The sequence below is a fragment of the Myodes glareolus genome, chromosome 9 (genome assembly GCF_982192425.1).
Source record: "Myodes glareolus chromosome 9, mMyoGla1.1, whole genome shotgun sequence".
Taxonomy (NCBI): Eukaryota; Metazoa; Chordata; class Mammalia; order Rodentia; family Cricetidae; genus Myodes; species Myodes glareolus.
The window spans coordinates 88,852,390-88,864,785 of record NC_142034.1 but is presented as its reverse complement, the minus strand read 5'-3'; the positions used below and the strand labels follow the sequence as shown (position 1 = coordinate 88,864,785).

General features: G+C 48.5%; 1 protein-coding gene across 1 annotated transcript in view; it reads left to right on the top strand.

Annotated features, from left to right (window-relative positions):
- Slit3 (slit guidance ligand 3) overlaps nucleotides 1-12,396 on the top strand; it is a 597,834-nt gene that overhangs the window by 105,316 nt on the left and 480,122 nt on the right. Inside the window, exon 4 of the mRNA XM_087910713.1 lies at nucleotides 4,013-4,084. Within this exon, the coding sequence (XP_087766839.1) occupies nucleotides 4,013-4,084 (72 nt within the window). The remainder of the gene's footprint in view (nucleotides 1-4,012; nucleotides 4,085-12,396) is intronic.

The following is a 12,396-nucleotide window of genomic DNA, read 5'->3' as shown; positions in this document are numbered from 1 at the left end:
GATAATAAAGATGATGGTGATGATGATAATGATGTTGATGAAAGAGTAGTTGGATAGATGGATAGTTAAATGGACAGATAGATGGATGGGTATGTGGCTTACTGAAATGGATCAGTTCAACAGGGGTCAAAACTTCTGATCATATGTTACATGCCCAGCTAAATGCAGCAAGTTCTTCAACAACCACACAAAACCAAGACTGTGTTTCTTAAAGATTCACAGTTGATGTCAAAACTGTGACTGCAACTCAGCAACCGTGGGCTTTTGGCTTTGATCCATAGGGAAGTTTAGAGGTGCTTCTGATCATAGAAGAAAAGGGGACTTATGCATGTGCCCTATGCTAGCTTGACCTGGCAGCCTCCTGCTGCCCTCCTGTATCCTTGTTGGTCGTGTCGGGTCCATTGAGCTCCATGTTCAGACCATAATTCATTTTAACTCTAAATGTGACTAGAGATTGCCACCTCCAGTGCCAGAGTCACATCGAAGCAAGTGGCATCAAAGCGTCAAGGCCAACAGCCACCATCTGCAACTCTCTGGAGAACAGCTTGTTTCTCTCCCTTCGATACTCAAGAAGTCTGATAAGTGGCCTCCTTGCTTGAAGTTTCCCTTTCATTAGAACCAAGCTATCATTCCTACAGAGAGCTTTTAGAGGAAGACCTTTGGTCCATTGTTTTACCAAGGAAAACTGAATAAGTCATAGAGTGACCTGGAGGTATAATATTATGCTCCTGTTATGGAGAACTGGCGTGTGACCCAATCAAGTAGCAGTGGAAAGGCCTTGGGACTACTGGGATTGGAGCCCAGCCTGGCCGCCAGGAATCCTCATTCAGGGGTTGAGAAGCAGCCGGGAGAGCACAATTGGCTAAATTTGGTTGTGTTTTTATTTTTGCCCAGCCGTAAATACCGGCAGAGAAATGAAAACTATTCCTTCCCATTTGGGAGCCTCGGAGCCAAACTGGCTTTATTTTTAGCTATAGCTCTGGGCTCTGTCTAGGGCTTTTAGCACACTGTACACCCTGCTCACCGCTGTAAGAGGCAGTGGACTGGAGTTTAGGGGTTTTGCCTAGACCTGAGTGCTGGGTGTCGATGGAATTCTTACCTGACTTCATGTGGCTGTCACAACAAGGGTGGTTCCAGACAGACCCAAAGAAAGACCCAGTTCTTGCCTGAAGGGTCACCAAGAGATTCCTTTTCAGGCAGGGCTGTGTACTCTGAGCAGATCAGTGTCTGGTGAGGGTGGAGGAAGTGGCCATGCCATCCTGGATGAAAAAAATAAAAGCAGAATGAAAAGAGAAGCAAGGGAAAGGGCCAGGACACTCTTGTTCTGTAGAGGCTTTGAGCGCTGTGGTTCAGGACCTGAAGCCAGCTGACTGTCCAGATCCTGCTACGGCACCCCTGAGAGATGCTGTGGCCTCCGCCCGGCCTGCATCACTGGCTTTGAATCCATTATGTAAGAGACGGGGACAATAACAACCTAGGCCTTAAGCTCCGCGGTGAGATTCTGCCAGGGCAGCCTGAAGCACAGCGCTTGGTATGCAGGGCAGCAGGTGGGATCAGCCATTCTCGATTGTGCCATCATGTGACATCCAGCCCTTCCACGTATAGTAGGCTAGCTCTCTCTCTGGAAGCCAGGGGAGTAGAGTTGTTTTGCAGCTGGAAAACCAAGGGTCAAAGGATTCGGTAACTTGTCCTCATATCTACAATGAGAATATAATCTATCAAACCTGAACCCAGCACTGGTCAGCCCCAGTCCTAACACCAGGCCTTCTACGGGACCCGTGACGTCTGTACCTTATGAAAGGACTTATCACTAACCACATAGGAACTACTTACTCTAAGCAGGGGGTTGGTTTTCTCGGCCTTGGGCTCCCCAGTTTCATGGCAGGAGTGTGCGAAGAAGATACCAGAAGTGATTTTTTTTTTTTAAAGCAGAAACCAAACTCATGGAGACAGGCTGTAGAATGGTGTCTATCAGAGCCTGTTAAAAGGGAAAACTGGGGAGTTGTTTAATGGATAGACTCAGCTGTGTGTGGCGGACGCGTCCCGGAGATTAGTCGTACAACCAGAAGGATCCAGCCCACACTGCTGTGCCTCATGCCTCTGAACTGTGTGCTTAGAAACGTAGAAGACAGCTAATCTCATGTTGTGTGATTTTAGCATCATTTTTGAACAGTTAGAAATAAAGATCACAGGTATTGGAGTAAGACCACTGTAGAGGTAGGCCGTGGGTGAGAGCGTTTCTTGTCCACCTTCCCAACCTTTTTGTTCCATCTTCACACTGAGCAGAAGCCTCCTCAGCAGTATCCCTGGTCCCACCCACGTGGCACCAACTTTGTCAGCGCCCATTTGCGTGCTTTTTGAAAGACACTTATTAGGCAACACTGTAAATGCTTTTCTTCTTCGTGCTTGGTTCTTTCTGACCCCCTTCCAGTCCCTGGTTCCCCTGCAGCATTTGTCTATAGGATGGGAGAAGGGAGTAGTAGGCAAGTCTCCCTTACAGAGTCATGTTGTCTTGGAGTATGTGTAGGGGAAGGATCGGGCTTAGACTTCACTGCTGAGAAGTCGGGTGCAGATCCTGGCTTTCTCCTCCGTTTGCCTAGCTCTACCATGGGGGTAAGTTGTCCCCTGCAACTGCCTTCCGCCTCTGTGAGTAGATGTAATGCAGACCAGCATGGAAATTGCTAGGGGCCGAGTCCCCTCTGGCTTGATTGCCTCAAGAAAGCAGCCCTCATCAATATCACAACAGAGGCTTAGTAACCTTTGGGAACCTCTGCAGTGGTGTTCAGGAGACACCGGACTGCTTTCTGTGTTCATCAGTTTTGAGCCACTGTGACCACAATTCCTGACTTAGATAAGGAAGGAAAGGTTTTTTTCTCTCTCTTTCTTTCAGTGAGTTTCAATTCGTCATGGCAGGAAAGGCATGAAGGAGAAGCTCACTCAGTGGTAGGAGGGAGGAATGTGTGGCTGGTGGACCAGAGAGCAGGGAGAATATTGGAACCTCCAGAGGCTCTTTCCTAAATGACCTATTTCTGCCAGCCAGACCCCAACCCTCTAAAGGTTCTACATAATCTCCAACTAACCCTGACACCTGGAGAGCCAAGCACGAGCCTGTCAGGTTCAGATCATAAAAGCTATGTTGGCCGTTGCCCAGTATAGACATCTCTACATGACTGAGTTTAACTGCAAGCCATACTTTTTGCCCAGAGTTTGGGCCCCTATTTGGGGCCAGTTTCTCGATTAGCTGCAGTGATGAAAACCCACCATGCTGTCACATCCCATAAATATATCTTAATTGCTTTTAGCTTTGAAGAAAATAAACTTTTAGGTTGAAATAAATGCCTTCTAGTAAATGTATAACATTCGTATTTTTACACTTGGACAGATATAATACGTAAAAATGTCTTATGGATAAAGCAGCCTGGAAAAGGCCAAAGGGTCAAAGACCCTTGAATGTCACGGTGCAGCCCTGCTGTGCCCCCCATGGCAGAGATTGGTTTTGGGTCCATCAACCCATACTGATCCGACTTGCCCTCTTTTCTGTTCCTATGGCAACTGCCATCTGCTCCATCCCCACTATTATTTAAGACTTGGTACATTTTCTCTGCTATTTAATTCATGCTACGAAAAGCTCAAAAGTGTTGCCTGGAGTCCACAGGAAAGAAGGTTGTCACCAATGAGTGATGTCTGTCCTAGACTCGCGACTGGGGAGGGGAGGCACAGCCAGTGTGCTCGGTTTGCACCCATGGCTGGCATGGATTTCTATCTCCAGCCTGAATACAAACTCTGTTATAATGGCATGTATGCCTTATGTGTGTCGAGCATACCATGCTGAAAGATCTAGAAAGTCTCTTCTTGGGGATGGCTCGATTGATGAAAGCAATGTCTGTGTGTGTGTGTGTGTGTGTGTGTGTGTGTGTGTTTGTGTGTGTGTGTGTGTGTGTGTGTGGTGTGTGCTCTGTACTCTGTGCTCAACACCCCTTTGACATCTTTTCATTCATCTTTTCCTCCCCAGACGCCTGAACAAGAACAAGCTCCAGGTCCTTCCAGAATTGCTCTTCCAGAGCACACCAAAGCTCACCAGACTGTGAGTAGCGTTCATGTGTATCCTCTACCTTGCGTCTCACCTGGCTTCGGTCTCATGGACACTGTGGTTGTTGCGGTGTATGTCACCTGTGCCGTGTGGAGCTTCAGAGCGGAGTCTGCCTTCTAGCTCCTTTTGTCAGAGCCGGGTGGCTTTATTGACCAGTGGAGGCTAGCAGTGTGTGATGGTGGATTTTCTTTTCCCTGGCACGGAGGGAGGAAGGTCTTCCATTGGGTCTGAACTTACTGCATAGAATTTCCCTGAGAGGGGTTCATCAGAAGCTGCCTGTGTGTGTTCTTAGTATCAATCTGGACTAAACTCACTGCCTTCCTGACTGCAACAGTCCCTGCCCATGGCTTACTTCTTGCCATTGACAGTCCAGGAACTCTGGGTCTTCAGGTTTATGGTTTGATGGAAAAATAAAGAAGATTTGATTTTCATATTATTTTCCAGAATCATTTGGGTGCATATATTCATTGTGACAGCCTAGAAGCTTGGGAGCTTGAGGTGCAGACTGTGGTAGAGACCGTGACTCATGACTTATGGTGTTCTTTGCAAGTGCTAGTTATTGACAGCGAACTTGAAATCCTGCTGGCTTGGATGACAGGTGAACTATGCCGCCCAAGGGTGCTCTGAATGGAACAGCACAGTGTCTGACAGGCAGAGTCACAGCCCGACTGAGAAGACACTAACATGACTGGGGCGGCTCCCATGTTATAGCCACCAGTCTCCTTCCCCATGGCTGGGTTTAATGCCTACTTATGCAATCAAACCGTGCCTGTAGACTGGAATAAGCTGGAAAATAGGAAACACATGTCACTGTGTGCACTTAAGCCCTGAATTAGAAATACATACTTATGTGTGTGCGTGCGTATAAACATATGCACACACACTCCCCCTATGCATATAAATACATTTGCAAAGAGCCAGAGGAATGGGCCTGGGCTGGCATTGAGAAGAACAGGGTCCTGTTGGATTTCTTCAGGACAGATCTGTACTTGTCAGCGGCCTCTTCTTTGAGTGCACCCCCTGTCTTTGGTTCTCTTGTTCACCTAGTTACTTTGCTAAAAGTAAGAAAGCAAATGACCTCCCTTTCCCTACCTCCTATCTATATCTGCCTGGATGGGCACACAGCCCAAGGAAACACATAGCCTGGCCGCCTAACCAAACTCAACAAGCAGTGGATCCACCACAAACCATCCTGATTTTTAACAAACTGTTCCCTGTACCGTCCTCACTCAGTATCCTTGGAACATTGATCCGCAGACTGACAGGTAACTAAATTCTTAGCTGCTTGTGTCTTTATGTAAAATTAGGAGATATTTGTATCTGAATATCTATGCGCACCTTCCCCTATACCTTAAGTCATTTCTTAGACTTGTCATTCTTAACCAAATGGAAATACTATGTAAATAGTGGATGTTGTAACCGGAGGTTTCTCCCTGCTCCCTTGCCAGTCCCTGAATAACCACTCTGAGGCTTAATATTAATTATAAACTGTTTGGCATATTATCTCAGGTTTATTATTGACTAGCTCTTATAACTTAAATTAGCCCCCTTCTGTTATTCTGTATTTTACTACAACACTCATGGCTTGTTACTTCACATCCTGCTTCTTTGGCAGCTGCTGAAGTCTCCCTGACTCTGCCTTCTTTTTCTCTGTATCTTTGCTTGGATTTCCCTCCTATCTCTATTCTTCCTGACTGTGGACCAAATCATCTTCTTTATTAGCCAATGGTAATAAAACATATTCACAGCATACAGAAGGGCATGCCACATCAGGATGTATTATATGTGTTAGGAATTCTGACCAAGAAGCTTTGTGCATGCTCAGTGAAGGTAGTTTTCTCTCTAGAATTTCTCATCTAGAGGAGGAACTAGCAGAGACTCACTCCGTGTGCCCTGAGTAGCCATGTGTCCCCCCAACGACTTCATTGCTGTTTATCACCTCACTCTTGCCAAATAATGCAGGCATATGCTGTTCTCCTGGGAACTCAGCATGGGTGTCTGGGTGGAAGAAGGCTCTGGCAGCTGCAGCTGCTGAGGACTCTGACAGAGTGGGATCGGGATCGGAGAACTCTATTGGTTTAAGTTCAGCTAGGTAGTTTTCCTATTCACAGATGTCTCCCTAAAGCCACCAGGTAATGCCCATTTTGTGCCAAGAGTCCTGAGCCAGGCAGAGAAGTTTCAGGTGTTACTAACCAGTGTCTGGGATGCTGACTGTAAGACCTGGAGCTGGAACTCACTGGCTTTGTCCTAATGGCCCTTTCCTAAGAGAGAGTTTGGAGAGCCCCTTTCCTGTGCCTGTTTTCATTAGTAAACAGAACTGCCTCTCCTCCCTTCTCCCAGCCGCTCAGGGGAACCGCGAACACCCAGTGGGATAATGGTGTAACCGTGTGCTTTCTAGGGTTGAGCGGACTGGGAAAGGTGAAGGACCAACTTACCTAGAGCTGCCTCTCCAGTTGTTGTCTTTACAACCTCAGCTTCGGGAGCAGGGGAGGATTAAAGTTGCAGTGGGCATTGAGATAGGTTATACCAAGCATTTGCCTCCCAACAGAGAGTTGCAGCTGTGAAGGCAGGCACAATGTTCCACTCAGTTTTTGATCATCCTCCTGGGAGTCCTTGGTCAGGCACAAAGACCGGCACAGGCACTGAGACAGTGATGGGTAGGTGGGTAGGTAGACGCATGAGTGATATGGGTCCAAGGATACAAGAAGGTCTCTCTGAGAGGTTTGACTCTTTCATTTATCATTCTTTCTCTCTCTCTCTCTCTCTCTCTCTCTCTCTCTCTCTCTCTCTCTCTCTCTCTCAGTGTACCTTCTTTGGTTGCCTGTTACAGCCTATCCTTTTTGCTCTGAGGACTGAGCAGAAGATGGGAAGGATATTTAGCTCGCTCTTTGCCGACTCCTGACACATTCTGACTGACTGCCAAAGGCCGAGAGCTAAATATATATAAATATATATTTAAATCGAAGCAACTATATTAACCCAGGTTGGAGTGCTAATCAGCCATCGCTTTTTCTCTTTGGGCTTGATCTTTGATTTTTTTCTTAATGGCCCCATTATGTCTCTGTCTTATTTTGTCAGCCACTCCAGGGCCTTTTTGGAAGTAAGCAGGGTACAAATGAGAAAATCAATAAATGTGCAATCATGGGTGTGTATACATATGCCGTCAGCCCTGTTAGAAAAGAGCTCTGCCTCCCAGGAGACCCCGCACGTCAGTTCCCTGGGGAGGCAGGCTTGGCATGGACCGTGCAGCTAACCCATCTGTAGCAGGATGTACAAGATAGCAACACTTCTGGACTTCGCTCTTGGTATTGTCTTCATGGCCAGTGTTTATCCTGAGGATATTTTTATACATTCTTTGAGAATTTCATACATGCCTCCACTATGTTTGACCATACTCAGCAACTGTTCCTCTTAGCTCCTCCCAGATCCACCCAACTCTCCAACCTCAAGTCTTTGATTTTTTTTTTTAGTAGGTTGAACTTTCTTGTCCCTATGACTAAATACCTGACAAGATGCAACTTAAAGGAAAAGGTTTCTTTTGACTTACAATTTAAAGGGACACGCTCCATCATGATGCGGGAAGGAACAAGGGGCTGCTGGTCCCGTGGCATCCATAGTTCCAAAGTAGGCAGCAGACAGGAAAGCAGGCTGTGCTGTCAAAACCTCAGTTCCTGCCCCACCCCAGGGACTCTCTTCCTCCAGAGAAGCCCCACCTCCTAAAGGTTCCAGGGTCTTCTGAAACAGCATCACCAGTTGAGACTAAGTGTTTAAACCTCCATGCCTATGGAGGACATTTCACGTTCAAACCATAACATGTATCTTCTGGAAAGGCCGTGGTGGTATAGGAAGACAGATTTGAAGTGCAGATGACAAAGAGAAGCAATAGCTATCTATGGCCTGTGCTCTATTAACGATACTTCTAACTAATGAGGTCCGGAAGTGAGAACAGAGTCATCTGAACCCAGAGGAAATCTATCAGTCCGTGTAACTGGGAAGTCCAGTGGTAGTAAAGACCGGGTAGTAAAGACTAGCTGGAGGCAGGGCCTAGGCTGTACCATGAGGACTTCATGTTGCGTCCCTTGGAACACTGGGCGCTATGTCAAAGCAGAAAACCCACAGTTACGCCGACTTTGCAGCCCCAGGGAGCCCTGTGAAGAGTCTGGTGGGAAAGGACTGAGGGGAGTTTGGCTCTGCAGCTCGCTCTCAGGAATTGTCTAAGCTGATGATCAGTGCTCATGGGACGGTGTCCTCTGATCAAACCAAGTGTGGTCGCACGTCCAACCCATTTGTTTGGACAACAGGCTCCCCACAGAAGGTGGTGGTGTGAGGAGACGGCAGTGAGGAATGCCAGTCTTTAACAATAGGTGTCAACAAGTTTATTGCGCATCTGCCCCACACAGTGCTTTCAGTGAGTGCTTCAGATTCTTGCAGTGATGCTTTAGGACACGCTGGGTGCCAGGTGCTGTTCTGCGCACTTGGCATCTGTGAAATCATTCGGTTGTCCTGACAACTCTGCAGGGTAGGTGTGGGGATTCATACCGTGGTTAGTGCTGTTCCGTGAGAGTGAAGCAGAGGCTCAGAGGGGTTGATGAGCTTGCCCGACAAGGTTCGGGCGGAATCCAGAGCTAACTCTGGATAGCTCCAATCCAGAGGCTGCTGTTCTCCATCTCCGTGAGTGTGTGTTCCTAAGCCCACTGCTCTCCCCCATTTCATGGGAAAGTAAAGCACAGCGAGGTCAGATTACTGCTTCATAAATCCCGTAGATCTAAGGGGCAGCCCCTCCTGAGAGCTTGGCCTCGGTGCTCAGCTTCAGTCTTCACACCAGTATTGCCCACAAACCAACGTCAAATCTGCTTCTAAACCCCAGAAAGTGGAAAGTATGCTAGGTTTCCATCCCTGTGGCGACAGATTGGCATCACTAACTTAGAGAAGAAGGTCTCTTGAAGCTCAGCTTTGGAGGTTCTAATCCGGGACAGAGCGGCCTCATTGTTTTTGACCTGTGAGGGGTCAGGGAGCCCTGTGTGGAGCACGTGGAGGAGCACAACTGTGCTTACCGTGAGGAGTCAAAGAACGAGGAAGAGCAGCGGAATGGGGTCCGTGCCGGATAGTTTTACGTCAACTTGACTCAAGCTGGAGCGACTTAAAACGAGGGACTCTCCATGAGAAAAATGCCTCCAAAGATCCCGCTGAATGCCATTTTCTTCATTAGTGATTGATCGGGAGGGCCCAGCCCACTCTGGGTGGTGCCAGTCCTGGGCTGGTGGTCCTGGGTCCTGTTAGAAATCAGGCTGAACAAGTCACGGGGAGCAAGCCAGGAAGCAACACCCCTGCATGGTCTCTGCATCAGCTCCTGCCTCCAGCCTCCTGCCCTGCTTGAGTTTCTGTCCTGATTTCCTTCGTTGATAAACAGTGATAGGGCAGCATAAGCTGACTAAACCCTTTCCTCTTGAACTTGCTTTTGTTCATGGTGTTTCATTATAGCAATAATAACGCTGACCAGGCCAGAGTCTCAGGGCACATACGTGATTCCGCCAAGTCCTTATCATACATTTTCCACCATCCCACATTACCCTGCCATCTGTGGAGTGGAAGGTATTCTCCGTTGTGTCTCAGGGCTACGACGGACCTGTCACAAGTCCTAGTGTTTCTCCCAGGCCTTTGCTGGTCACTGTCCCCTTTCTGCTCTCAGATGTAGTGCCCTCTGATCGGGGTGCACCCTCTCGAAGTTTGTGTCCCCCAGGTCTGCTCTCAAGTATAATGGGCATGTCCCAGGTATCCCCCACTGCTGCCGTGTGCACAATGCCAGCAAGGTCTGAGCTCTTTGCATCCTAACAGAAGGGTAACTGTGCTTCTGCTTTTTCTGGGGTTCCCAGCAAGCTGAGGCTAGGAGGTGGTGAGGGAAAAGAGCTAAAGGTGGTCCGTATGCACTTAGAGAGCAATTGCTTCCCCCTGTCAGTCTTAGGTCATCGTCAGAAAGGCAGATAGTAATTAACCTATGTCTCTGGGAGTGTTGTGAGGATAAATGGATACCAGAAGTATTGAATCCAGCACATAGTAATTGCTCAGTAAAGACTGCAGTCAGCTCTCGTCAGCGAGTGAATGTTCAGTGTGCATGCTGTGCTTTGGGTTCTGTGGTGTGAGCTCCGCAGCATCTAGTAAACAGTCCAGACTCCAGCATAGGCGAGGGCTGGATAAGCAATACGCTTGGCTTGGGAAGACCCAACTCCTATTGGCTGTGCTGCTCACAAATTGTGCGTCCCTAGCCATGCTACTTTGCCTCCCTGCTCATATTTCTGTTATGCAGAGGGCCGGATGGCCCGTGGCTTGTTTTATTACCTGGAAGCTATTGATTTCTCACCCCCACCTGCACTTTCAGCCTTTGCTTTTAGCTACACACAGGCAAGGCGGGGTAGACTTTGGGGCTATGAAGTGCTGAAGAGGTAATATTGCCCTAAATTCTTTCGGAGGAGTGGAAAGCAGGGCGAAAACGGTGCTTAAAAGAGCTGAATTTTCCCAGATGGCACAGCATTGGACAAGCTGAGGGGTTGGCCTTGCCCCTGGAGGTTGAGCAGGGCTGTTAGAGCACGGCTGGGTCACCTGGCCTGGAGGACTAGGTAAGGGGTAGCCACATTAGCCACTGTGCTGGCGTGACAGGGAATCTGATTATTCTCCTCTTCCTTCAGTGAGGTGTTTGACAGCTTTGAAAACATGACACCAGGGTTAAGCCCATTGTCACTCACTTGGAGCAATGGAATTGCAAGAGGCTTGGAAAGTTAATCCCCAGGCAGCCGAAGACAGTCCGAAAGTGGCCAGTGAACCACTCTCTGAGTCCCCGGGCTTCTGCTGTGGTTAAGTGACATGGCTGTCTGCGAGAAAGGCCAGGAGGCATCCATTTCCAGGATCTTCCTGTGCTGAAGCGCCTCTGGGGTGTTCCTCTGCTGGGGCTCTGTTTGTGTTCTGTTTCATCGTCTGTCTTGTTTAGATCGCTCTAGATCCCCACACTAACCAGGAGGCTGCCTTCCGCAATGTGTTCTGTCTCTTCCAGGCAGCTCAGCTACCAGAGGAAAGAAGAGGGCCCTAGGGCCTTCCAGACCTAGCTTTGAATCCCACCTTCTGATGACTTTTAATGAGTGACTTCCTACATCTCAGATGTCAGCTTCACACCGGGGTTCGCCATGCTCAGTCTTCTGGGCCTGCATAGCAAGTGCAGCAGACCAAGTGGCTTAAGCTGCAGAAACCATGTTGTTCTGGAGTCTGAAACTCAAGGTGGTAGGCAGGCTCTGTCTTTGGTCGCAGAAGGTCATCCTCATGCTCCTCTATGTATGCATGTCCTCGTCTTTACGAGGACATCGGTCTTCTTGTCCTTATCAGGCAGGACATGAGTCACACTGAATGCAAGCTCTACCCAAATGGCTTCATTTTCAGTAAAAATCTAGAGTCTATACACAGCTGCACTCTGAGGTCCTGGGCCTTGGAGCATCGTTCAGCACGTGAACTTGGGAGGTGGAGGGCACAGGTCAACCCGCTGTGGTATTAAGGGAGTTTTTGCAAAGACAGTAGGTCAGAGGTTCTTTCTAGATTTCACCTTGAAGAGATAGACACACCAGTGACACATTTTAGAGGTAAACAAACAGCTTCTTGTGTCATGATGCCAATAGCTTTCAAATCCAGCATGCAAACCCAAGCTTCATTCATTTCCAAACTGTCCTTTGGAGAGGTTAGTAAGGGAGACGCCAGATGCCTGAGTCATTCAGAGGCTCTACCTGAGCCCTGCCTTGCTGTCTGCCTGGAGCCTTGCACCTCAGCAGTACCCCCTGCAGCTCACGGAGCCCTCTGCAACCACCCTGCTCTTCCGATTTCTCATTTGGCTTTCAAACATAACTGCATGCAGTATGTGCCTCTGTAAAACTCCGCAGCGACGTGAAACAGCGCTGTAAAAGCAAAAACCCACTGGAGAAAACAAAAGCCACGCTAGCCAGCTTTCCAGCGGGCTTGCTGTCTGATGTGGTAAAATGACAGTATGATGGTGGGAAGCCAACCCGTGGGGATGATGAGGCTGCAGGCATCGGCGCCTGCCTGGAGCCAGGAGCGCAGAGACCTGGGTGGTCCTCGCTGCTGCGTTTCCTCTCTGGGATGCAGGGTCGTGCCTAGATAGGGTCTTTGATATGTCCTATGGGCTTTTGAGGTGAGAGTTGCAGGGCATAAGGTCATGTTCTCTGAGATCATGGCCAAGCAGAACTCAAGGAACATGGACACGAAAGTCCACCAAGCCACCCATTGTAGGAAGTAGGGTCATCTGTTTGGTT